This window comes from Pelmatolapia mariae, linkage group LG7, assembly GCF_036321145.2.
Source record: "Pelmatolapia mariae isolate MD_Pm_ZW linkage group LG7, Pm_UMD_F_2, whole genome shotgun sequence".
Lineage (NCBI taxonomy): Eukaryota > Metazoa > Chordata > Actinopteri > Cichliformes > Cichlidae > Pelmatolapia > Pelmatolapia mariae.
The window spans coordinates 2102886-2130501 of NC_086233.1; the positions used below are offsets into that span (position 1 = coordinate 2102886).

General features: G+C 43.5%; 1 protein-coding gene across 1 annotated transcript; it reads left to right on the plus strand.

Moving 5' to 3' along the window:
- Positions 1–26175, plus strand: tdrd12 (tudor domain containing 12). Its single transcript, XM_063477431.1, has 35 exons — positions 1–24; positions 749–910; positions 993–1129; positions 4817–4936; positions 5014–5069; positions 5165–5250; positions 5337–5508; positions 5908–5975; positions 6061–6170; positions 6247–6312; positions 6395–6585; positions 7028–7106; positions 7460–7534; positions 9732–9792; positions 9976–10083; positions 12402–12584; positions 12658–12811; positions 12923–13050; positions 14513–14701; positions 16879–17007; positions 17722–17839; positions 17955–18094; positions 18621–18838; positions 19085–19166; positions 19338–19519; positions 19630–19837; positions 20531–20623; positions 20799–20959; positions 21062–21304; positions 21907–21971; positions 22416–22503; positions 22606–22719; positions 24892–25045; positions 25183–25246; positions 26078–26175. The coding sequence occupies exons 1-35, from the start codon at positions 1–3 to the stop codon at positions 26158–26160; spliced, it is 4311 nt and encodes a 1436-aa protein (XP_063333501.1). The 3' UTR covers positions 26161–26175.
- The last annotated feature ends 1441 nt before the right edge of the window (positions 26176–27616 follow it).

Consider the following 27616-nt stretch of genomic DNA (forward strand, 5'->3'; position numbering starts at 1 on the left):
ATGCTGAAAATATCTGTTCTGAAGGTACGTGAGCCTTTAATGGCTGTGTTACTGCTTTAATTAGCTAAACGTGGCTCACGGGTTCAGTTTTGATGCCCAACAGGTGTAGTTGGTGTATTTAACCCTTTCACGCATAGTGGGTACTACAGTGGACAGCTATTCAAAGGCTGTTTTCTTGTATTTGTGTCAGTGTTGATGGTATACTTGCACATAAAACACTACATTGGACACATATGTGTCACTTCATACCCTGCCACCCACTGGTCAGCCCGCGGAGTGGTAGCCACCTAAGTGGACATGTAAAAAAACTCTTAGAAAAGTAAGTATGTTTAAAAAAAAAAAAAATTAAATTCAAAAATCTTTTTTTCATGCCTAAAGATGAATACAAATAATTAAGAAAAAATCCTGATTGCGGTTGTCATGATTCATGTATGAAAGGGTTAAAAACCTTTAAAATATCACTTATCACAAAGGTGCTTCAGGTGTGACTACTTGTCACCTCCATAAGATAAGATAGCCTTTATTAGTTCCCCACGTGGGAAATTTGTCACATGTTACTGGGAGAAGGTGAAACAAAATAAGTGTAATAATGAAAGTATGCAAAGACTGAAGACTTTATTTTCCTTTAATTTGTCAAAATGTAAGTTAGGTATTTCAGTGACGTTCAAGCTGAGCATCAAGAGGTGCAAAACATACCTTTCTATGCAGCACAGTGACGATGATGTGTACTTCAAACTGAACTCTGCAGGTGGAGAACCCATCGTGCCTCTGGGGTGCCATTTGGGGTCTCAGCGGTGATGTGGAGACTTCAGAACTTTACAAAAAGCTACATTTTCAGATGAACCTCTTCTACCGTGGTGCCACGCAGGACGTGTGCACGCTAAAGCCTACGTCGTTGGAGGAAGGAGGGGTATCAAGACATCATAAACATTGTCGCTCCTGTGTTGGGCGAGGTGATAGAGTAAGGAGATTTGTGTGTGCTTTCCTGTCAGGTGTATGTGGTGTACTGGGCGGAAAAGAAGTTGTGGTGTCGGGCCGTGGTGGAGTCGATCTTCGTGGACTCGGTTTCCTGTCAAGCTTGGTGCTTTCTGGTCGACCACGGAGAGCGAGTCGTCGTCCCCTCAGAGCAGTAAGACCAGAGCAGCTTGGGAAAAACTGCTTCCACATCACACACACAACAGTCGGGTCAGAATAGTGTACACAATATATCTTTAGGCTTCATGCAAGAACATTTTCAGCCTGTAATCTTAAACCTGTTGGGCCTTCAGTTAGACTTTGCAGCGCCTTTAAAGCTGGTTAGTTTTACGCGCTTCAGAATAAAATATAAGGTTTCAGGTTAAAACTAACTGATAATCCTCATGTTTAACACATTTAACATAACTGATACTGCTAAAACATGGCTTCCCACACACAGACTTCAGAATCAGAGAGACTTTATTTATCCCCAAGGGGCAATTAAGATACAATAGAGCAGCATGACACTGAAGATAAGGACAGTGCATAAACAGGCAAAAAGAGTGAGATAATAAATACACAGAATATACAGTATATACACAGTTTTAAAATTACACAATTTCAAAATTAAAGTGACTGAAAGGTGAATAAATAACTGTAAGTGACTAAAATGGAGTAAAGTGTCGGCAGTATAAAAAGAGTGTAGAGTAGTTTATGTTTCTGGTGTTGGAAATGGTCTTATGAGCTGGAGTTAAAAAGCAGAGTGGCTTTGGGGACAAAGGTGGCTGCCCTCCTCTCAGTCCTGCAGGAAATGCAGCGGAGGCGCCGCCCAGAGGGGAGCCATTGAAATTAGGGCTGCCACGATTAGTCGACTAGTCACGATTACGTCGACTTTCAACATCGTCGACGACTAATTTAATAGTCGACACGTCGTTTGAAGCTTTGTAAGATCCCAAAAGACGCAGGAATAAGTAGTAGGATTTAAGAGTGTAATAACGGACTGAAACAGAAGGTGGCAGCACTGGATGTACAAGGATGCCAGCTGCCGTTAAACCCCGAAGAAGAAGAAGAAGCTGTGTCCCGTATCGTAGCTGTGTCCAAATTCAGGAACCGCATCCTCCTGTGCAGTGTTCCCTCTAAGCTGCGCGCCTGCGTAATTGCGCACTGCAGACACGGTCTGTGCGCACAGAAAATCTGCGCTGCGCACAAAAAAAATCAAACCTAAATTGAAATTAAAATGAACACGTAACATTCTGTGCTGTCTTGCAGTGTTAGTCAGTAAGTGACCGGTGACTGGCCTCTCCAGCCAATAATGCGATTCGCATTTGTATATAGACAGCTAAATAAAGTTGTTGACAGATTATGACAGCATCTTTATGTGCCGCTACCAAAGCGGTGTGGCCAATGTGAAGACACGCTAATGACAACGTGTACAATGAGTTATTATTCAGTATGTGTTTTTATTATGTTTTTTCCTGAATACTATCGTTCTTTTTATTTACTGCGGGAAGAAATTGTAAAAACTGAGTTTTCTAAGGAAAGCGCTCGAAAGCACTCTCTGCCAGTGAGTGGAAAAAAAAAACCAAAACAAAAAAACACCCTTTCTTACTGGTGGAAAAATGTCCCATGCCAACCAATCAAAAAAATGATATGGCAACGGTTGTTTAGGAAGAGTTGGAAGTTTTAGGAGTGATGGCAGCGAGAGAACGAAAGAGAGAGAGTTTTGAGATGTGAGAGATTTTTGACGTATAGCGTGTTTGGAGTATAAAGTTAGTGTGTTGTGTAGTGGATAGTTTTGTTGTGTGTCAGAACAATGAGGTGAGGTTATTTTTTGGAGTGGCACAAATAATTTGCATGGCATCTTATTTGATGCAGAACACCTGATTGTTCTGTAAATAGTTTGAAATGGTTATTTTTAAAAACGCATTGACTGCATTTTTAGATAAATAGCTGCAAATAACTTTTTTGAAGAAGTAACTAGTAACTATAATTAATTACCCAACATTGGTCATTATATACTGTATTTTGCTGACAAAGAGTTACAGGACTCTCTCCCACTGCACAGGAGGAACTTACTCCGGTGTCCTGTTATATTTTAGATAGCAAGGAGCAGACGGCTGAGTTTATTAAACTCCACCGAAACAATCTGCAAATTTCATTGAAATAGTTATATAAGAGCAGATGCTGCTGGTGCAATAAGCTGTACGTTTTACGTCCAATGAATGCATGATCTGATTAGTCGACTAATCACAAAAATAATCGGTGACTAGTCCACTATCAAAATAATCGTTTGTGGCAGCCCTAATTGAAATGCGGGGTGAAGAATGTGAGAGGGGTCGTTGATGATTTTGGCTGCCTGTCTAAGGGCCTGTTGGCTGAAACCCTGTGCCAGAGTTCTGACAGGCAGGCCGATGATTTTAGAGCACACTGATGCAGTGTGCTGCAGTCTGTTCCTGTTCTGAAGGCTGAGGGAGTGGAACCAGCAGGTGATGGAGAAGGTCATGATGCTTTCCAGGAAGGCATAGTAAAAAGTCATCATGATGGGTGTGCTGACTCCAAAGGAGTTGAGTTTCCTAAGGAGGTATAGCCATCGGTGGCACCTCCTGAGAATCTCCTCTGTGTTGGCAGAGAATTTCAGGAGGTTGTCAAAGATGGTTCCCAGGTATTTGTGCTCCTCAACTACCTCCACTGGCTTCCCGTGGATGGTGGTGGTGACTGAAGCAGCCAGATCCCTCTGCCTACTGGAGAAGGTCACCACCATCTCTTTGGTTTTGCTCACGTTCAGTTCAAGTTTGGAGCTGTCACACCACTCTACAAACTCCTGCAGAGCGGGCCCGTGGTGTTGTGAGGGGCCTGACGGCAGTGACAGGAGAACTGTGTCGTCAGCATATTTCACCAGGTGACAGTTGGGCTGTGTGGATCTGCAGTCATCGGTGTAGATGATGAAGAGCAGGGGGGAGAGCACACAGCCCTGGGGGGAGCCAGTGGAGGTGGAACGGAGACCGGAATGTTTACTGTTTACAAAAGGATAGAAGGAGCTTCACGGTGTCTTTGTGTGCCAAGAGAGGTACTGTGTTAGTGCATGAGAGGGTGGTGCGGACCTCCTCCAGCTTATCTGGGGAACACTGAACACTTTGCTGTTACACTCAGCTCTCTCTTCACCACAACGAACCAGTGCACAGTGTCTGCACCGCGGGACCAATCTGTCAGTTTTAAAATATTCCACAACCATCATCTCATATTATTTTGTCTTAAATGTTCTTGTCTTTCATTAAAAATGGCTCCTATCATTTCTGGATGTCACTTACATTATAATTTCTTGGCACTATCCTATGGAGAACATGTATTTCCTTTCTTTTTTTTCCTTCTTTGCAGTGAGTGTGGGGTGACAGATTAAGCTACATGGTCCTCCACCTGTTTTCTTCCTTTTCTGTTAGTTTCTGTTAGTCTTGGTTTATGGGTTTGGAGACAAAAATACAGGAGGCCTATCTGTTACGGAGGAGAATAGGAAGACTTCAGGGGAGTTTTATGAGGACATGCAGAGGGTTGGTATGACAGAGGAGGATGCTGGGATAGGAGGAGAGTGAGGTCCATTTTTAGATAATCCGTTATGGATTTACTCCCCTAGGCTCTTATTTTGAAAATCTAAATCTGTAGGGAGCTGAAAAAAAAACATTTTTAAAACAGGTGCTGCTGCGTGATTCTAGACGTGAAGGTGCAGAGAGCTGCGCTGCATTTACTACCAAATGTTATATGAATGATGAGAGGTCGACTCTGCAGACACGTCAGGGGTGTGTGCGTGATTTTTTTTTTTTTTTTTTTTTTGCATCTGTTTGGTTTTTAACTCTATCCCCTCTGAAAGGATCCGGGTGGCAATGGAGGACTTCCTTCAGCTGCCTTTCAGGGTGCGAAGGTTCCACCTGGCGGGAATCAAACCAACAACCCTGCGAGTGTCTCTGCTTGAGGAGAAGGCAGAGCTCAAGTAAGGCGAGCTCATCTCACGTAGTTTAGAGGCTGCAGCGGAGCACATTTGCAGATCTTTCTTGTGTTCTTCTGCAGACCGTCAGCTCGGTGGGACAGCTCTGCCACGCTCTTCCTGCACAAGCTGCTGCAAGGTGAGTGTTATGGCTGCTGCTTGAACGCCATTAACATTAGGTTTTATGTTTCGCTGCGATGCATCTCTGAGCTTGACTCGTCTTTCATCTCACAGCATCGACCCTAAAGGAGGCCGTGCTGCTTGAACCCGAGTCAGACTCTACCCCTATCAAGCTTTACGTGACCGTTGGTGACATCAAGGTGAAGTTTGACTAAAAAGCTTTTATTTTGCACGCAGACTTGTTTGGACGCATGTGATCACGTTTGTATTAACCTTTCTTAAACAGATCTGTGTTAATGACGACTTGGTGGCGAAGAGGTTTGCCTACTACAGCACAAAATCAGGTGACGGCCTGGAGGAGGGAGACCGACTTCCTGTGATGCTGTCCTACAGCATCTTAACCCAGAGCGTCTCCCCGGTCTCAAACAAGCCGACAGCACAAACCCAGCCGCCTCCCGGTAAACAGATATATGAGCTCTGGCTCACCGCTCTCAGCACATGTTGGTTTCATCCATGTTGGTTTGATCCATGTTTGATTTGTTGCAGACAAATCAAACATGGATCCATCTGCTGCGGTGGCTCCTCAGGAAACAAAGGAAATAAAATACCTGGTAGTTTGCATTAATGCTTAACACCTCCTGCTCTTAACAATTGGCTACTTCTCTACCATCATTTCTGCTCTTATGAGCTTTTCAGTCTGTTGAGCTCTGGACCGCTGCAGCGCCATGATTTGTTCTTTTTCAGTCATCCTATTGCTGCTGAGCTTTATCTGTCGGGCTGATGGCCTGAAACATGAAAGAGTGCACCTTCTTATTCATATGACTGTATTCGTTCCGGTGCTTGTTTCTGTGTCCCAGATCAGCAGATCCTGGTTGAAGCTGGGGGGGCAGCTGATTGGCTTACAGCTCCTTCCCTGTCTCCTCAGGTATGCAGCCCTGCTAGCTCACTCACTTTTATCTGTGTTCTAATGAAACAACCACATGTGCTGAACTCTCACGTCTCTGCTTTAGATTGTACAACACAAGCTGGTGAAGGCTGGAGGTGAACATCGGTCAGTGGTCACAAAACAACAGCTGTCTCCAAACAGCCAATCAGGGAGCGGCTCAGACGCAGCTGAGAGGTGAGCGCTCGTTCGCTTGTTCAGTTCAGCAGAGTTCCGATTAAAAGCAACCAAGTGGCCTCTGTTCACTTTTTAGCAGCTCGTCAGACGACGCAGACTCGTCTCTGGCTGCAGCCCTCACTAAAAACCTTCAGCTGTTCAGGTGAGTCGGCCACAGTCTCAGATCGCAGGCACAAAATATTTTACATCATCGTGTGTGATGGGCTGTCGCCCCCTCCTCACAGGTTTCTACAGTTTATGAAGCCTGGCAGCAGTTCCGAGCTGGCAGCTCCCCAGGTGAGTGCATTTTCCAACATTGCAGGTGCAGGTTGGACCAACCAGGTCCTAACAGCTGAGCCCGCCGTCTACTCCAGCGGTGTCAGCAGGGGGCGCTCATTAATGTACACATGTCGTGCAGGCATGAATCCTCCTCAAGGTTTGAGTTGATACTTCATCCAGGAGGAAGCATCTCAGTCAGCAGCTGGTTGTTGTAAATGTCCAGTCGGCTTGACGTGCTGCAGGTTTGCTGCACTCGTACAGAAAAAAGAGCAGCTTTTAGATGATGCGCCCACTCCTGACTGAGATTTGGATTTCCACCCGCTCATAGTAAGAACATTTGAGCCTGTGTGGTACGGCTGCTGTGAGGTCAGACTCAGAACTGACTTGGTGCTGTTGGTGACTAAACTCTGTTCCATCCTGTGATGTTTCTGAACTTCCTAACGGTGAAACTAAAATCCAGAATCTTGTTTGGGTTGTTTTCCCTGCAGGAAGCGGAGGTGTTGCCTCTGATGAGGTAAAAGACAAAAATTAGAACAGATAGTAGTCTTTGTTATCTGAGCTGATTGCTTCATTTGTTGGGTTCCCCTCACTGACTGCAGTCTGTCCCAGCAGTGAGAAACCAGGAGCTAAGAATCTTCAGAGCTGTCAGGCTGAATCTTTGGTGGATGAAGAGGCAAGGTAGAGTACTCTGCATGAGGAAAACCAAATCAAATGGTCATACTAAGTACTCTTAGGGGTACTTTGGAGTGCAACAACAGGACCTGCATTTTACATATATATTCTTAGATTCTACCAGAGTTAAAAATAGCATTTCTGTGATGCTGGGCATTTGTGCAGCTCCTTCTCTGTATACTTCTTCCATCTTTATGCTTCTATACCTAAACAGAATTCCATTAGACTGTTCCACATTCCTGGGAAAATCTGATGAGATTAATTAATATTAATAATAATGTGTGCTTTCTCCACATTCAGCATCTTTGTCTTCATCTTAATCGTGTTTCTGATTTTCTCCACTCTGTTCTTTTAATCAGCAGCTCCAGCACATCTGTCGCCTCGGCTCCAGCAGAGGAGACCCAGAGCAGTGAGAAGGACTGGGCCTGTGCACGGTGAGCTGCACTTTTTCTCTCTCAGGAAGCAACGACACAGGTCAACCTGATAAAAACATGTTACAGGATAGAAGCTCCTGCACACTGTGTTTTAACCATACAGCTGCTGTCTTTGAGCTTTCCTCGATCCCCATAAGACATAAACACTGAGTAAAGACATGAATTGAAATGTTTTTCATTTAATTCAATTTTTTTTTTAATTGTATTAACTGCACCTGATGAAAATACAATTACTGGCTTGGATAAAATGTGTGTTAATCATTTCTTTGAGTTTGCTTGTAAAATCCACTCACCGGCCACTGTATTAGACACACCTGTATCTAACTGCTTGTTAACAAATATCAGGCACCGTGTGATTGGCTGATTAGTGAGCAGCAGTTCTCTGGGAAGAAAATGCCTTATTTAAGGTCAGAGAAGGGCCAGACAGCTTCGAGTTGATAGGAAGGCCAATAGGAAGTCGACCAAGATGTGCAGAAGAGCATCTCTGTCTTGAAGCAGAAGGGCTACACAGCAGAAACTGAGGCTTCTGTTCACACAGACTCACCAAAACTGGACAATAAAAGATAGAAAAACACTGTACGACCTAGTGCTGGGCGATATGACGATATATATCGTGTGGACGATAGAAAAGTGTCTATCGTGCCATTTGTCTTCTATCATTTATATCGTTTCTAACCCGAATTTTACAAATTATTACATAAAATATATCATTAACCCTTTACAACCGGTCGGAGCAGGCAAACTCCGTTTTCCCTAACTATTTTTATATCCCTGTAGAAATGTAACCACGTAAGGTAGCGCAATAATGGTTTTTTTGCATATGAAACCGTAGGAGTTGTACTTACAGCTTATTCCATTAGCTTGTCCTAGGTCACGGTTTTCTTCCACATATAACTTTGCAAAAATTGCATAAAAAGCACTTCCAGCAACAAAAACATAATATTCCAGACTTGCAGCAACAAAAACACAATATTCCAGAAACAGGTTTTGCCGATCCGATCAGCTGTTCATAACACTTCCTACATTGGAATATAAGTCAGCGCGAACTATCTTATGTCCGCCATTACCTGTCCGAAACCGGAAGTGACGTCATTTTCGCGGAAAATGTAGTTTTTTAAGCTTCAAAGTCTATGTTGGTATTTTTAAAAGTCATGTTTGACTTTATGCTTTTCTGTATCGTTTCTGGGATGCTTAGAAGTCAAATTGCACTGTTGTAAATAGTTTATTTTGATGCACATGCTGTGTTTTTGCAAATTTGCATTTATTTATTTTTATTTTTCCTGTAGTATATAAAAATTTGTGTATTTCAAAAATAAAACTATGAGGACACTCAAAATAAATAAATGTAAAGATAAGCTCTGGCGGACTTGGTTCTATGGTAGGTCTTAAAGGGTTAAATAGCCTGTGCAAATATATTAGTGTTGTCTTCTCACTATACATACTCTTAACTTTATGCAAGAGAAAATAAAGTATAAAAAAATGATATTTTTTGCAAAGAAACTCTGTCTTGTGGTTTCGCAACATGGTGCTGCTTTACGTGCACCCGGATTTGCGACATGCTTTACAGTAACTCAAAACAAAGACTGCACCCTCTCCACTCGCTGTTTACAGACTGCATACTTTCCAGATGACCACAGGTCAGGTGGTATATCGTGATATATATCGTTATCGTGATATAAAAGAATTCATATCGTGATAAATATTTTTTCCATATCGCCCAGCACTAGTACGACCTGATGAATCTTTATATCTGCTGCGATGGTTCAGGGTCAGAGTTTGGCATGAACAACATAACAGCATGGATCCATCCTGCCTGTAACTCCACAGCCTACCTGAGTGTTGTTGCTGACCGTGTCCATCCCTTTATGACCACAGCGTAGCATCCTCTCAGCATCATCTCAGCGGCCTCCACATTCACCAAATCTCACTCCAAAAGAGCATCTTTGAGACGTGGTGAATCACGCAACAGCTGTGTGATGATGTCATGTTAACATGATCTCTGAGGAGCGTTTGCAGAAGCTTGTTGAATCTGAGCCATGTAAAATGAAATCAGCTCTAAAGACAAAAGCAGCTCCAACCTGGCACTACCAAGGTGTACCTAATGAAGTGGCTGTGTAGTGTAGTACTATGTCAGGCAGTAATTTGTGTCCAGACTGTTCGACTGAAGTAGTTTCTTCATGTTCTGTCTGTGATGCAGCCTGTTGGAGTTGTTGAATCCACAGGCTCTGAACCCCGATCCCGACGCCGAAGACGCTGTGGTACGTTTACGCAGACAACTCTGATTTAAAGACAAAGTTATAGAGTGCAAATAAAATCAAAACAATTTTACCTCTTAGAAAATATGAAAATGAAAGCCTGTAGATTTATTGGTTGTTACTCGTGCAAACACTGCTCATGATGTTATTTAAAGCCTCCTTTGTCCTTTCACCTGGATGTCTCAGGTTTCTCCCCTCGACCCCTGCCGGAGTGGGATTCTGGTGCACGCTACCTTCCCAGCAGAGCCGTGGATCAGTGTGAATGACACCGCCATCGCAGACACCCTCTGCTGGGTAAACAAGAATACGCCCTGAGTTTGTCATCAGGGTCTTTAACATGCTAGGAAACGAGAGTTTAGTGACCTGCACATCCAGGTATAATTGTAAATGTTGTGAAAGTGGTTTCGTTATTAATAACACAGCATCAGATTCAATTTCAAATTTGAAATGTTCTCAGAAATGGTTCAGAAATACAAATAAAGTTGTTGTTGTTGTTAATTTACTGATTATTTCCTTCATCTAGAGTATTTAAAAGATGGACACACTGATGGCCACACATTTTTTATTATTGTTTTTTTCAATGAAAGTGTTGAGCATGGGGTTGATTTGAAGTTGAATCTGAGGACGAGTGTGTGCTTACACTTGACCCTAATTGACATAAAGGACATTTTAAATTTAGTAAGATTTTAAGCTATCATGTGAGACCATAAGATCACGAGTGCAGGTTTAAGGCACTTGAGCAACAGCTTCCCTTATAGGACACGGGAGTGCTGCTGTCGCCATCATTTTTAAAACTCAACGAGGCGCTGTCGTTGTCCATGAGGACCGAGCGATCAGACAGTGAGCGTAACGATGCTGAGACCTGAGGCATCAGAGCCTGGCCGAAAAAAAAATCAGCACCTGGATTTAGCTAAGCAAACAGGTAAGAGTGATTCGTAGGTTTCAACTGGCAACAGGTTATTTAACCCTGAAGCAGTAAGTAGCTTCTCATTTCTTAACCTACCGTGTTTGAAGACATGGTCCTGGAGAAGAGAAGCTTTTACTCAAATTGGGATCAAATTATTGTCCTTCATCAAGCAAAGAAATAACGTGGGAGAAACTGAAAGTACCAAAACTGGGTTAAAAAAACAGTCCAGCATATTAAAACCTAGGAGGACAGAGGTGAACCATCATCTTTGACGAAGAAACGTGGTCATCATCGTGATCTGACATAACAGTTGTTGGTGAAATGTGCACAACGCGAAGAGGACTCAGGGGGCTGAGACTAAACTGCTGTGTTATAGTAAGAAAAGCACTTGGTGGTTGGATGGTTTCATGAGTCCAGGTTTAACTGGGGTGGTGCTTCCAGGATTCATACACACTGTGGAAGATTGGTTCTGGAAGTCCAAAAAATGCATCCACCACCACAGAGGTCAGACCGAAGCCCCAGGAACGTGCGGGAGAAGACTTTACACAGTTCGACTCTTGAATTGTCAATTCAAGTTCTTGGTGAAAAATTACTGCAACTCTGGACTGAAGTATATGTTTATGTGTATGTCAGCTTACCTAAAGGTTATTAGAGTGATGGGAGTGCGGATGGGCCGTGTGTAACAGGAATCCGCACTCATGCCTTTTGTCTCAAGAGACTATAATCCTTCAGTGTCTAGAGCTGAAATAGTTAAATTATAGCCATAAAAAAGAGCAGCTAGGAAGTAACTACTCTGCTAATTACTCATCCTCTGCTGAAGGCCCAGCAGAGGATGTGCTTCCTGAGGCAGCTGAAGAAATTCAACCTGCCAACACGGACGATGATGCAATTCTACACTGCAATCATCGAGTCCATCCTCGCCTCCTCCATCACCATGTGGTATGCTGGAGCCACTATCAGGGACAAACAGAGACTGCAGCGTGTTGTGCGCTCTGCTGAGAAGGTGACTGGCTGCAGGACCTGTACACCTCCAGGACACTGGGGCGTGCAGCTCGGATCACAGCTGACCCTTCTCACCCTGGACACAGTCTGTTTAATCTGCTCCCCTCAGGCAGGAGGCTCCGGTCCATTCGGACCAAAACCTCTCGCCATAAGAACAGTTTCTTCCCCTCTGCTGTTGGACTCATGAACAATAACCATATGACTGTTGGCACCACAAACACATGACCCTATACTGTGTTCTCTGCATCTCTTCCATTTTTTTCACTGATCATCACCTGCATTCATTTATACATACATATATATATATATATATATCTGCTTAGCACTTTTAATTTTAATTTTTATTTAAGTGTTGTCTTACAGATTGTTTTGCACTAAGTGCCGTAGCAGTTTCCTAATGTTGTAAGCCTGCGCAACATTTGGCAATAAAACCCTTTCTGTATTACTGATCTTATTTGATAACTATTCCTTTCATCCACGCTCTCATGTGACTGCTCAGTCTTCTCTTGTGTCAGTCCCTCGCAGCTCTTTAACCTCCATCTGAGTTTCAAACACAGTCAGTAGAAAACGTGGACGTAGACACCACGGCTCACGAAGCATCTGTGTTTTTTGAGTCGTAGTAGTGAGACAGCATCTAGTGGACATTAGAGGAAGTGCGGTTTTTTTTGCTGGTTTCCTCTCACAGTGACCGGTTTGTCTCCAGGTGCAGCGGAAGCAGTACAGCACTTTGTCTCCAGCTGACTGTTACAGCTGGCCAGCTGTGGCCCGAGGATGCCATACCCTTGTTATCTCCAGCAGCGCAGACCAGCCACTCAGCTACCTTACCCCACTCCTTACCCACATCATCCTGAACTCCATCTTCACTTCCCACACCTCCAGCTCAGGGGTGAGTGCACACACAGGAGGCAGGAAGCATGGATGAACTCTGCTTTTGTCACTATCAATGTGTATGTTTGTAGCCCATAGCTGTGCTGCTGTGTCCCGGTTGGGAGAAGGTCCAAGCTGTTTATGACCTCCTGGGGGTGAGTAAGGTCTCCCAAAAGCTCTACCCCACAACTGTGCTGCTGGGCATCGGCAAGGACGAGGCTAAGAGTGTCAAGATCCCCAAAAACTGTGAGTTAAGCATAACCAGCATCATCGCAGTCTGCTAGGTGGTCGATAAATGATTGATTTAAGTCAGTAACTATTCAGAATCTGACTGTCTTCTAATTTGATTAATTCCAGGCCTGCTGTTGGTGACCACTCCTTTCAGTCTGGTCCGTCTGCTGTCCTGCCACTGCTTCCTCTTCCTGCGGCTGTGCCACCTGGTGCTGGACGAAGCTGACCAGCTCTTCAGTCTGGCTCCAGATGAGGTGATGACTTATGATGTACAACTGTAAATGTGCACACATCGCTTCAGTTTTTAGTTCTGTTTTTGTTGACGGGCATCAGAATCAATTAAAATAGTAATCTGTAATAAGACTTATTAGAGAGGTTAGAGAGAATTATTTCCAGAAAATGCAAACCTGAATCCAAAAGATAAGCAGAGTGCAATGTGCAGGGGTACAGAGGACGTGCAGACTGATTGTGGGGGCAGAAGCCTCAGCAGAGAAGTCCAGATCTCCCTCTCTCCAGCCTCCAGCTCACCCAGAGTGTTCCCAGGACATCCTGGAGAGGCTCTCTAGCCTCCTCAGCTGGCTCCTTTCGATGTGGAATCATTGAACTCCTCATCCTGCCACTCTTAAGAGAGCTCATTTCCACTGCTTGTATCCACCGTCTCCGAGAGCTTGTGACCATAAGCGAGGGTTGGAAAATAACCAATGATTACATCACTAATCATTCTTCTGCTCCACTCTTGCCTCACTCCTGAACAAAACCCCAAGAAACTTAAACCATATAATTAGTCTGTGACCCGGAGGCCATGGTCCTGCTCCAGCCTCAGACTTTGAGGTGCTAATTCACACGCAGCTGTGAACTGCTCCAGTGTGAGCCTGAGGCTACCAGCTGATGAAGCCAACAGAACCATGTTATCTGTAAAACCCAGAAGTGAGATCCTGAAGGAGAAGCTTTCCACCACCTGGCTACCCCTGGATGTTCTATCCATAACAGCTATGAACAGAATCGCTGTCAAAGATCCAGGTTTGTGTGTCCTTCGAACAGAGAGTGTTTCAGAATAAGAGTCTTTTATTTGGAAAATAGACTAGCTGGGCCCTTCCTGCCCAGCTCACCTGCTCTGTGCAGGTTGATGCAGTTTCTGTAAAATACTACATCTAGTGCTATTTTACGTGACAGTAAGCAGAGAGACTCTTCTGCGGTCCATCTGGTCAAATTAATATTGAAACTACAATGTGCTGCAGTTACATCAATTTTATTCTCTGATAGCTGTGTTTGTTTCAAGGAAAAATATGATCTTCTGTTTTATTTGTGAAGTAGTATTTTGTAGTGATGGGAAGTGGTCATTATTGATGGGAATGAGCAGAATGGACAGGATTAGAAATCAGAGGGACAGCTCAGCTTGAGCTGTGTGGACAGACTGTAAATCCAGCAGGTTAACAAGAACAGGTGGAACCAGTCTGCACGGCCAGTCACACAGGTGGCAATGCAAATGTAGAAAGTACAACACAGCATGACACAAAAGTGGCTTTTGAAACTGGAAACGACAGATTTTCAGGGCTGATATTCTTTAGCTACATTAAACAAAAAAGTATTTTTACCATTGATAGTATTTTTAAGAGAGTAAACGGCTATTTTGTAGTTAGACGGTGTTTCTAGTTACAAAGAGTTTGATGGTTGGATTTTACCAAACTTGAAATATTTTTCTGTTTCTTCTGTCAGATGACGACCATCTTGCAGCATTTCCAGGTCACCTCTGACAAGGAAAGTGATTCCTGTCCTCCGCAGCTGATTGTTGTAGCCAAAAGATGGACAAATCACATGGAGGGTTTGTTATCCACTTACATGCCATGCCCCAGCATCGTCATAAGTGTTCCTGAGGAAGCCGCGCTCTACGGTAACGTTCAGCAGGTCAGTAAAAACTTTCCTGTTCAAATTAGGGTTAAGAGTGGTCTCAGTTACCTTTTTTTTAAGTATCTGCATAAAATAGAGTGAAGGGGAAGGAGCTGGGTGCAGTGTAAAGCTGGGCATACACTGTGTGATTTTTTTTTTTTTTTTTTTTTTGGCCCAGTTTAAGATGATTTTTCAGTCGTGTGACCGTTTTAGGGATCAGCCCGAGTTTTGCCTTAATCGTGTGTCGTGCATCGTGTAGTATAGACGGGGTAATGAGAAGCAATTAACACCTCACGACCAGCTCCCGATCAGCAATAGTATGGTTACAAGAAAATCAAACCTGTTTGAAATCCTGGTCGCCCCTCGTGAGGCTGTCACACTGTTTTAGCAGCACCACGAGCCGATTTAGCGCAACCTCTCACACTGTGGATGTGCAAACACAGAAATGGAAGTGAAAAAGACGGAGCGACGTGGCAGTGCAGCGTGTGATCTGGATACAAGCCATGGAGCCACAACTTGTAGAACTTTGGCAAGCTCGTCCGAGCCTTTTCGATGTGGCCTCACAAAATTAGCACAACCACAATAACCGTGAAAAGAGTTGGATCGTGTGTGGGTGTGGTGGTGTGTGTTGTATTGTTGATTTTGTGTTGTATATTAGCCATATAATATAAGCTTTGGTAACACTTCATGTTACCAAGCTAAAATCTGGACACACAGTGTGAGCACTCGGGTCACATCGAGCCGTATAGTGCGAGAACATGCATCGTGACCTACGAACTTCTAAACCCTGCGATTAGAGCAGGGCGATATGGCCAAAAATATTTATCACGATATATATTTGAAAATTTGCGATAACGATATAATTAATTTGAGACAAAATACAACTCCACAACTTTACTAGCGCAAAAAACCCCCATCCATTTATTTTCACTTAAACAAGCAACTGTTTATGTGCATTAAAGCTATATAAAAATTTAACAGTGCAAATGCAAATTCCTTGCTGACAGTTTAACCAAAAGGCATTTCCAGTAGAATTGGGCTGACATATCCTGAGCATAACCATGTATAATATCCACTGAAGTTAAAAAGCCAAATAAAAAAGTCAAATACGTATTTTTTGGACCGTAAGGTGCACGGGATTATAAAACACATTTCTCTGACTGCTTTGCGAAACAAAACAGTCAGATAAATCAAACTTTATTCAACTCATTCTTCTTGCTTCCTCCACTTCTGTACCATTGATTCATTAATGCTGTATTCTATCACAGCTGCTCTATTCCCATGTTGTTGCAGTATATTAATGACTAACCTCATATTGTGGATGGATTATCTCAGTTGTTCTCCTGACTGAAGTTTGGTCCGTTTCTAACCATCAGGAACCTTCACGTTAACTTTTATCGAGTGGAAAAGTGTTAGTGTTCATCCTCCACCTTCACTGTGTTTATGCTATGCTAACATAGCTGTGTAGCTAGCGATCACGTAGCACATCATTATATACCAGCTAGCCCAACTTCAGTAACCCTACAAACGTCACTGCTGTTTAGTTTTCTGTCTTCATTTATGTTGGAAGTGATAGCAGAGCTGTACGTTTGAATTTGTTTCAGAAATCTCTGTCAGAACATGCTATATCATGATTATGGTAACTAGCAAAACTAGCGAGCTAACTTCTAACTCCATTAAATGTAATAAATTCTGTTTTCATAGATGCGGACGGAGCTTAGGACCCAGATTTACGAGCACCTTAGTCGACAGATACGGCAATAACGACGGCCGCTTGCATGTTCTACAAAAAACTGTGCTTTGTTGTGTATCTGACGGACAAACACCAAACCAGTTCCACATCACTGAAGTGGCACCATTTTTACAAACCAATTCTGGTTCATCTGTTTCACTCAGCGATCCGCTTTCGCCTTTCTCATTCTCTGTTACCGCCATGCTTTTTCTGCCATGTGCGTATGAAAACAAAGGCACTGCGCATGCGCGTTTTACCCATATTCTATCGTGATATTTCATTTTCTTATCGTTGTCTAACATTGTACTGGTATCACCGTGAACGGTATAATATGGCCCAGCCCTACCTGCGATTCAATCGTACAGTTTGATCAGGAGCTGAATAACGCGACTGAAATAATCACACAGTGCATGCCCGGCTTAAGCGGAAATCTCTACTGGCTTGTGTTTTGTTCCCCCTGCAGGTCATCCTCATGACTCTGGAGATCAGTAAGATCTCAGTCCTGTTGGGAACGCTTGGCTTCAGCCCCGACGTCGGCCAGAAGACGCTGATCGTAGCAAACTCCTTTCAGGAGGTCGAAGATGTGTTCAAGGTGACACACGGGCTGCTTTATACATCCAAGTATATATTATGTCATAAAGTCACAGGAAGATATGGACTTCATCCTGTCTCTCAAACGACCAAACACACATCTCATATAAATGTATCCAGTGAAACACAGATATGCAGTGCCGTAAAATAACAAGTCAATCCTTACTGCTTCATTAATAATAATAATAATAATAATAATAATAATGGATTGCATTTATATAGCGCTTTTCTAGGCACCCAAAGCGCTTTACAATTCCACTATTCATTCACTCTCACATTCACACACTGGTGCAGGCAAACCACAGTTGTAGCCACAGCTGCCCTGGGACAGACTGACAGAAATGAGGCTGCCATATCGACCCATCGGCCCCTCTGGCCAGCACCAGTAGGCGTTAGGGTAAAGTGTGGGGATCGAACCGGCAACCTTCCGGTTACAGATGAGCTTCCCAACCCCCTGAACCACAGTCGCTCCGTAGTAATACAGTAATATACTCTACAAACAAAACGCTAGACACGTAAACCTGCTAATTAGTCTCATTACAGCCAGATAAAATCCCGGAGCTTCACTCACACAAACTGGAGCTCAGACGTTTTATACTCTTCACCTCTTAAAAACAGCTCCAGTTCTCTGTGGTACTCAACTGTGTGCAATTGATTAAACTAAAAGTAATAATTTTAATTTAAACTGAACCCTCCTGACCTTTTCTTCCGTCAGGCTGTGAGCACCAGGTCAGTTTTCTGCCTCAAGATCCACGAAGGGTTAACTCATGACATGGACTTTGTGCTCGAGCAGTGGAAGAAGGACATCGGCCCTGGCACTCACATTATTCTCGGTAACTGAATTTTAACTCAATTTGTTTTGATTGTGACCGTTAACCTGATTACATGAACCTGAACGTGAGCCGTGCAGTTGTCATTTCTTTTTCTTGTTTGACCTTTGACCTCTAGTAACCACCGACAATTGTCTCAAGGGTCTGGATATCAGAGATGCGACCTGCGTCGTCCATTACAGTTTCCCCTCCTCTCCTAAGCTCTTTGGCAGCCGACTCTTCTGCATGGCTGAAAACTTCAGGAACTTCTCAAAACGAGTAAGAACGAGTGACGGATGCACTTTATTAGGAACACCTGTACACCTGCTTATTCAGGTAACACAGGGTGTGAAGTCCTGCAGCTACAGAACGAGTGTAGGCTCACACAAACATCCAAACAGAAAAACTGTGGTTGTCTATATTTCTTCTGCCTCTGTGCTCTGATCTGACGCAGCATTAAAAGTTTAGTGATCATCTCGTCTCTGCAAAAACTCAAGAACCTCAAGAGGAGCTTGACAATGAGCCCAGCCGTCAGCAAGGCCTCCAAAATACTCAGATTCCAAAGTGATCAGACTTTAAATGAAGCAAACTGGTGCAGCACAGTTCAGGAGATTAAGACCCTGAACACCACCCTAACATTCTCTGGGGCTGACATTGGAGCTGTGTGGAAAATATGGCTTTCAGAGCAAAGGGAGACCACATGTATTTTGGTGTTCTTAATAACGTGCTCAGTATTAACGAACATAAGCAGATGTTAACCGTCATTGTTTGAGGTCCTGGATGACTTTTTAATTTTTCTCCTCAGGATCAAATGAGGAGCAGCTCAGCCGTCACCAGGTCGGTGCTGCTGATCTCAGAAAGGAACGCCCGCCACGTCATTGGGGTTCTGCGTTACCTGGAAAGGGCAAATGACCTGCTGCCCCCCGAGCTGCTGACCTTCGCACAGGGGGTACAAATGGCACGCGAGGACCAGAAAACAGAGCGCCCCCTCTGCAGCTACCTGAAGAGTTTTGGCGTGTGCAGGTCTCCAGATTATACACGACTCTGGTTTCAGTCTTGTTCATTATTCTTTAGTCTGCAGATAAGTTTGTCACATGGATGATTTACTGGCAGCCATCTTTCTCATGCTGGGTCCTTTTGCCAATCAGATTTTTACCTACCCTTTTTTTTAATTAGCCATATTGTTGCTTGCGTTGTCTATAACATCATGAGTTTCAGACAGTAAAGAGAAAATGACTCGTATGTTATTCTGTGTTCTTTCCCCTGCAGAAACAATGGCATTTGTCCTGAACGCCACTGCTTCATCTCACAGCTGGATCAGTCCAAACTGCCGGCATCTGGAGTCATAGAAGTGAGGATGATGCTTCTTTTCTCAGAGTGATGTTGTAAATCATGGTGCTGCTGTGAGGATATTACATTGGTTCGGTAGTGGAGTTCCTGGATGAAACCCTGATGTTTGTTTAACAATCACTGATTGTACTTAAAACAACACAAACAGTGGATGTGACTCTGTGTATCCGAGGTTGTACCGCTCTACATAAAGACAGCGTCAGTCTTCTGTGGCCGTATCGTCGAGAAGGAGGACGGAGGCTTTGAGAAAATGGCCTCTGAGATGGCTTCGTACTACGCAGAGAAGAAGCTTGGAGCCAGAAAGCTGCTGGAAGGAGGATTGTACGCTGTGCAGGAGGACGATGTCTTCCACAGGTCTGACAAATCAAATCTAAGCACCACCGTTGGGTGGCGATGATTTCAGCCTCACACTCTGGGACTGTGAGTTCATCACTGTAAGTCGACTCCTGTGTGTTTTCTGTCAGGGTGAAGCTCCTCTCTGTGCCCGACAGAGGCGGACGGCTGTTTTTCTGCGTAGTTGTTTGCTTCATTGACATGGGAAAGGAGGAGGAGGTGAAATCCCATCAGATCCTCGAGCTGCCGGAGCAGTTTCACTCTCTGCCTGGACAGGCCGTAGAGATCGTTGTCTGCCGGGTCAAACCAATTGATTCTGAGACCAGCTGGCACCCCAAGGTTTCCCTTTCTCACTTTGAAGTCATGTAGACTCACAGCTACAGCCGCATCGTTATTTAACACAATCATTCATTAAGTTAGGATTAAAAATGATTACATCAGAGACAAAGTACGGGGCTGAGCAAGCTATCGAAAAGTGTCAACTATAATTAAGCTCCGATTTAAATTCCAATTAATTCCTCTGCTGCTTCCACCACTTCTCTCTCTCTCCTCTCTGATTTATTCTTAGAGCTGATTGGTTGCAGAGTAGGCAGTCATTCATCAGCACTGGCATTATCTTTCTGTTGCTGTTGAATTTCTGTTTATTCATTATAAGTTGATCTGGGAGCTACTGGCAGCCGTGGATCTTGCTTTGGGTACAAGAGGTTCATATCCTGGATGAGCCCCCAAACGTTTTACAGTCTATGTGCATGACTTAAGATGCCACCATGCCGTTTTAGGTCAACCAGATTTTTAATAATGAAAATATTGTTTTTTACAAAGAACAAACAGAAATAAGGGAGATGGGAGCCTTGAGCAAAACAAACAGCTAAACCGCTAAATGTTCCTCTGAGATCTGGAGGCAATAATTCATGCATTCTCTGACTTTTACTTCTGGTAGATAGATATTCTTCACCAAAGGTTCTCTTTCCATCTTAAGAACAGGACAAGGAAAAAAAGTGTGTTTAATTTTCTATTTTTTTGCGCCTGCAGGTTACCAGAGCCATCAGCCAGAAGATCCGCGGACTTCAGCATCGAGCCAGAGTAGTTCTCAGCCTGGGAAACACAGTTTTTGTTGATCCAATGGTGAGGTTTTACATTTTAAAACATCTCTCCATACAGTCATCTATACAAAGCTGTTAATATTTACGGTTTACAAAGCTTAAAAAGTCGCAGTTTTTAAGTGTGTCTGACCTGAGCTGGACTGGTTTTTAGCACCGCCAGTGGTGTCGGGATTCCCTTTTTGTTTTCTTCCTTGAAGGTTCGGGTCACCCAGATTCCAGGAATGAAAACTGTCATCAATGAATACAACGTCCAGGCGGAGATCCTGAAGACCGGGATGGGAATCAGGAACCCGGAGCATGTGGACCTGCTGAGGGCGCTGTGTGAGGAGAACAGCAGCAGCAAGGATGAAGGTCACATGTCCAGGTGAAGGGACAACCAACCAAAGTATTCACTCGAGGTTTTATCAGACAGTTTTCTTAAAAGAAGACTAAAGTAGCAGGTGTTTGTGGATGTTTTCAGGCTTGGAGATAATATTACATCTCTGGAGGATGTCAGGATTACAGCTGAGGAAGAAGTTCTGGCCAACAACTTCAAGGCTCCAGACCTTTCTCCACTAGAGGCAATGAGGTCAGGAAACCAGCCCCTGGTCCCAGCACCTACAGACCACCTGGTCCCAGTGTGTGATCAGAACTCCCAGTCAGAGAGTGAGGGTGGTTTTGGACAGAGAAACACTGATAAGAAGTCAGCTGAGCAGATGGAGAGGTTTGTGTTCTTATGATTCAAAGGAAAAAACACAGACATTTTCCACCAAACATCTGTCAGAAGGTTTTAGACGACACAGCACAGAAAATGCCGTTCTCGTATATACACAACCAAAAAAGACATTTCTGTAGACCTGCAGCGGTGTTTTTAACACTAAATTGTGGAAACAGCGGTAGGTGCTGGACTGAATGTGAAACACTTGAAATAAAGACCTAATGAACGCAGGTAGTTTATTTGCAGTAGGATATACTTGTTGTCTCGGTTAAAAAAAACATTTAGATAAGTAAGAAAAGAACATACAATCCAAGCTCTGTGCAAAGAAAGCTGTCATCAGGCTCTATTTTACAAAAAGCACCTGAGAGCAGCTCACATGTGTAGATGAAAACGCATTAAACTCTCACAAAACAACAGAAATAGTCTCAGACCACAAACCTCACTGTAAAGAGGGGAATTTCCTCTTAATTTCCATCCATGGACGAGGTCTTCCGGTTTTCCTTATTACTCTGGCTCGATGCTTTCCTTATTATCCTTCAGATGTTGTCTGACTTCTATTGATCCGACTGATAAACTGAACGAAATCTTTATCATTCTCCTACACGCAGCACCAGAGATGGAGACGTTTTCCCATCAACCAGCTACACTGCTGCTCTGAACCTGCATGAAGAAGGTAAAAATCTTATTCAGTCCAAACTTCAGTAACAACAAAGACATCAGAGCTTTTCCAGGTTTTAGATGGGTGTGGCTGTTACCTTTGCCCATAAGAGACGCGAAAATAATATATGAAATCCATCCTAAATTATAAATACAGGTCTGTTAGTACAGTAACCTCACAGCAGCCATATTATTGGTCAGATAATTGCATCACAAAACTCCAACAGCACAAACACGGTCCAGAGGTCCAGTTCAGGTGAAGCCGAGCAGCAAGCTAGCAGCTAGAGCCGCTCACGTTGCCATCCACCTGTCACTCAGAGGTCACGCCCCATAAAAAATTATGGAAATGCAAAAAGTTTTTTGTTTGTTTTTTTTAATAATCTTTTGGCTACTCAGCATGCAGTTAAGTGTGTGTGTGTGTGTGCGTGTGTGTGTGCGTGTGTGCGTGTGTGTGTGTGAGGGCACGTGTATACAGGTGTGCAGGAAGGCGCTGATCAAAGCAGCAGGCAGCAGGTCATCAGCACAGGCTCTGATGATGCTTCACGAAGGTAAAAGCTGGAAGAACTCCCCACAGCAGCATCAGTACCTAAAGGTGTTGAGTGTCCGGAGCTTTGATTTTCATCCTAACATGCGTCTCCTGGTTGTTTCAGTTTCCACCCTCTGATCCGCTGGTACCAGACGCCCGACTCTGCGATTGTCACCGTGAAGCTGGCAAACCCGGAGAACCAGCGCTGCGACTTCTGCTCGGACCGAGTTATTTACAGGTCTGTCAGATTCAGACCTTCAATGAGCGCTTACCTATTTGGCATCACATCCAACATTCGGTGGAGCTTGTTATCCAGAGCACTTTACACAGGTGGGAGTGGGTACATGTTCAGCATAACTAGCCTGCATGTGAATTACACTCGAGTTTAATCGTGAGCTGTGAAAACACTCAGTTCTGTTTGGTATCTGAAGCAAAGTTAATCAGTTCTTTGGATTAATGAAGTTATTTTGTAATCTATTCTGAATAATTCTCAGCCATTTAATTAAAAATCCATAATCTAGAGCAGATGTGCAAAAATGTTTAGGAAGATAAATTTGAAACGTTGGTACATGGAAAAGTCCATCACAGAGTTTATGTCCCATAATTCAGCAAATAGTTTCTGCTCCTGTTGTTTTGCACACATTTAATTATTCCACCCTCCCAATAAAATGTTTTAATATCAGCGTTTAGTGTCACATTATTACAATTATAATTCTACAATTAGCTTCCACGGTGCTACTTTTAAAAGGGATTCAAAGCTTATTCGTGACACTAGCAGGTCAAATATTCGTCTTCACTGCCTTCACTGTGTCATGGGGGAATTAGTCTAATCAGTCAAGTCCAGCCTGTCGTCTTCATGGCCACCTGATATCGCTCCAGCATGTCCTGGCTCTGCCCCGGGGGCTCCTTTCAGTTGAGCATTCCCAAAACACCTCACCTGGCAGGTGTACTGCTCCGATACTGAACCACCTCAGCTGGTTTGTTTCGATGAGGAGTAGCAGCTCTACTCTGAAGTCCTCCGGAATAATTTCCATTCTCTGACCTTTCTGCAGCCTGTAGCCAAGATCTCATCTTTTCACTAACTTACCACAGCTCAAGAAGTCCTGTTGTGGCTCCTTGAGCTTGTGCCTTTTGGCACAACCAGGTGAGGTTCTTGATCTTTATGGACCGGTTGCCACTTCCCCAGTGTTTCTGTGTCTGTGATCGTTTAAAGTCTACTCATTGTTTGTGGCCACAGGTGAGAGTAGGAATCTAAATTGTCCACTAAATGGACAGCGTCACCGTCCACATCACTGCAGACACTGCACCAGTGTGTCATTTCTGCTTGCCTGCACTCATAAGACATAAACCTCTAAAACCAAGTGCTGTAAACACTTCTGACTCCGCCTTCAGTTTGAAACCTTTCAGATTGTATTTCAGTCCATAAATGATGACACAGCCATCCTTTCTGGCTTTCTGATTGGGTATTTTCACATGACCTTTTTTTTTTCTTTTTTAAAGAAAACCAGCACATGAACCATAACCAATATTTAAAATTAAAAGTAAAAAAAAAAAATACAAGATCGGCAGCCTTTGCAAATCTTACTCTCTGATTTTAAAAGTCAAGGTGCCAGAATGCTTTGCTGTCACGTACAAAAGTCCTGCCCACTCTCATCCCATCATCTTGAAGTTACTGAGCCGCTCAACCTGTCCTCTGGATCACAGGCTGACAACCTCGGTCAGGTCTTGTGTCCATCATGTTTCCATCATCAGTAAATCCTTAGAACCCAGCCTGCCAGTTCTCAAACAGCTGCCGTCTCCTCCGTTCTCAAAAACCTGACATGGCCCTCATAAAGACAACAAATGACCTCACTGCTGCAGACTGGGGACACATCAGCATCCTCCTCCTCTGGGACCTTTCAGGAGTTTTTCAGTCTCCTTAGTCCATCTTTAACTGCTTGTGTAACTACTCTGGCCTCCCTGGTTGTGACTCCCAAGTCATTGACCCCAAAACATTAATGTGGATAGATACAGTCTTCAGAGGTCCACAACATGGATATCATCCACGACTCCACCCTCTCAGTCATCACACATTAAATCCTCTCTAAAACAGTCTCCAGACTCCAGCCGCTGAAGCCTCGTTCAGTCCTGGACTGCTGTTTGCTCAGCCTGCATCCCTGGACACGCTGCACCTCCTCTGGCTCCCAGTCAAGTCCTGCGTCTTCTGTAAAATCCTTCTCACCTACTGATCCCTTCATGGCCATGCACCCCGTTTATCTCACCTCCACCTCCCTATAAAAACAGACGTACTCTGTCCCTCACACCAGAGTGCGGTCCTCTGGGGACAGTCTTACTGTATTTACTACAATAGATGACTACACAGAAGAACTGGTCCTTTGCTGATTGCTCTCTCTTTGCTGATTATGTTCAGTGGCAGCGTGAACGGTCGGTTCTACAGAGCTGACCTGGAGCTTCACTACGAAATCGCAGCTGACGTTTGCTGCTGGGAAATGAAATCCAATGAACCAGTTCTCAAACTGGTCAAGCAGCAGCCGGGAACCTGGGACAAACTCCTCAGAAACAAGGTACTGATTTAGTTTTCTTTAATTTACAGAAGAAATGTAGGATTATCTTCACATTAACTGTAAGGAAATATAGCAAAAGCAGTAATTGCCCCTTGTTATGAAAAGCAGCAATACTAATAGGATATTTCTTGTCCTAGAATATATTTGTGAGTTATGACATGGAGCACTTTGACGGTGAGGATGAGGATGGAGTACCAAATGGTAAGATCCTGAAAGCCCAACGAAGTCTAAATATGACTGTTATTGATGGAATCTGAGAACATGTGAAACACTGATGTTAGGGATTGTGGATAATGTGCACAAAAACGGAATGATTTGCAAGTCACGTAAGCCCAATATTTAAAACATTTCTAAATAGTTTGGATGAGGACGTCAGAGGTCTGGAGAAACGCACTGTTCAAAGCAAAAACAGTGATGGTTGTAAAGTTGGTGGATTGGAAATGGAAAGCTTTGCCTTTCACCTCGGTGCTCCACCCCCGCACTCCCACGACTCCCGGCTGTTTCGCCCTCACAGACGAGAAGTCGAACAGTTTATGGAAACATTGTCGGTGTCAAAATGCAAAGGATTATTGGTTTTCACAATAAAAATTAAAATATTGATATAATGCAGAGAAACGTGTGCACAGGCCAGGCTGCAGACCTTAAATGTTCAGGAACACTGAGAACCTTCCACACACGTTTCTCTGCATGGTTCAGACGGAGTGCCGGGGAAGCAAAGTCCATCGATCTTCTTCCACTGGTCCCATTCAGGGTCACGGGTGTCTTGCTGTGTGCGAACCACGGTACTACTGTGATGCAACATTTAAAACGAACAGATATTTTCATATCTTTCTAAAATCCAGAGAATTTCTGCATTTGTAATATTTGATGCGTTGACTTTGTAATGTTTTTTTGTTTGTTTTGTTTGTTTTTTAAACTGATTTTTAAATCATTGAATTATGTTTTTATTTATTTCCCTTCTGTGTTGCAGCTCTTCAGCTTTCTTAGAAACAGGATTTAATTTTTTACCCCGTTTTATTTTTTGATTGTCAGGTCAGTGGTTTGTGGAGAACACGGGTGAAGATGACTGGTATAGGAACTCGGAGAGCAGCAGTGAGAGCGACGACTTCTTATAACATCCTCCAACCACTGTCATCCTCGGGGTCGTGGTGTCTGTTCTGTGACCTTTGACCTCAGTAATGTTTGAGGCTTCTGCCGTTTCAATGGGAGCAAATGAACTTCAGCTCAGAGTAGGGGTTCCAGATTTACTTACGTGAGAGTCCAGCTGCAGCGTTTCTCGCCGTCATGTCAGTGACAGGAAAAAAAATTCGGATTCTGTTTTCACTTTGATTTTTTTTCCTGTTGTTCTGAAACAGTCATAGTGTTCCCTCTCCGACCAAGGTTTGTGTTCTCGAGCTATTTCAGCTGTCACACTTCCTCTAAAGAAATGACACCCGTGCATCCTCCATTAGAGCCCCTCCTGATGTTTTAGGTCGTATTGTGCAGAAATACAGACGATCTGAAACTTTCATCCTTCAGCAAACAGATAAAAAACATGGAACCAAAATATTAAAAAAACAGAAAAGTGGTCGTGCTTTCAGGCTGTTACTGCTGGTGTGTGACTCAGCGCAGCTTCTTGTACCAACAGACCGTGAAATGATTGGTTAGGATCTCTATCAAATGTCTCATTTAAAAAAGCTTGAACCACTTTTGGTTTATGAGCAGTTTAAAAGGTATTTTCTGTAAATTCATGTTTTTTATCGAGATGACTTTCTGACTAAAGATGTTTGTGCTGACAAAACGTAACAGTAAAACGATCTGCAGGGATAACCAGCAGCATGTGCAGAGATTTGTGGATCAGCTGTCCCTTTAAATTGGTGAACAAACACTGGGGCTCCAAAATACTTCCTGATGTCAGTCACATGACGGTGAGATGCTGATAACAGACTCTGGTGTGTGTGTGTGTTTGGGTCACAGGGAATGCTGTAAAGGTAAATGTAATGACTTGAGCCAAAACTGCATTTTGATTTTTCTTTATTTCAAATTCTCGTCTGTAATTGGTCGCTTTGCCTCCATAGGAGCTTTTTATTGTGCAGCAGCAACAACAGCAGCAAAGTCTTAAATATAAAGTTTACAATAAGAAGTGTACTTGTATAAACTGACGGTGAGAATTTAAACTAGTCTAAGTTTTAGAGATTTGAGAGTGAATTGTTTCAAGTTTGAAATGAAAATGTTCCTTTTTAAGCTTCTAATTTTACAGATGATTAAAAATATTCAGTGTGAGCTGACGGTGCCGGCTGAGATTCATGCTCCCATACGAGCGGTGCTTGTTCCATTTCAGATTCAGGTCGTGAGATTCTTGTTCTTATTTGTCGTGTTTAAAGGGAGTATTTACTTCTGTTATTTAGTGCAGGTTGGTTTCATAGTGTTCACCCTGGGCTTGTTTTTCTCCTCAAAAAGAGTTTTTGAGGAGAAGAACACAGACGAGCAGCTGGAAGACGAAACCGTTTAACTTTTCCCATCGCAGTCGATTTAAATCAAACACTGGCTGTGACTGAAGGGCCGACTTTGAGCTTTAATTCAGGTTTTCAC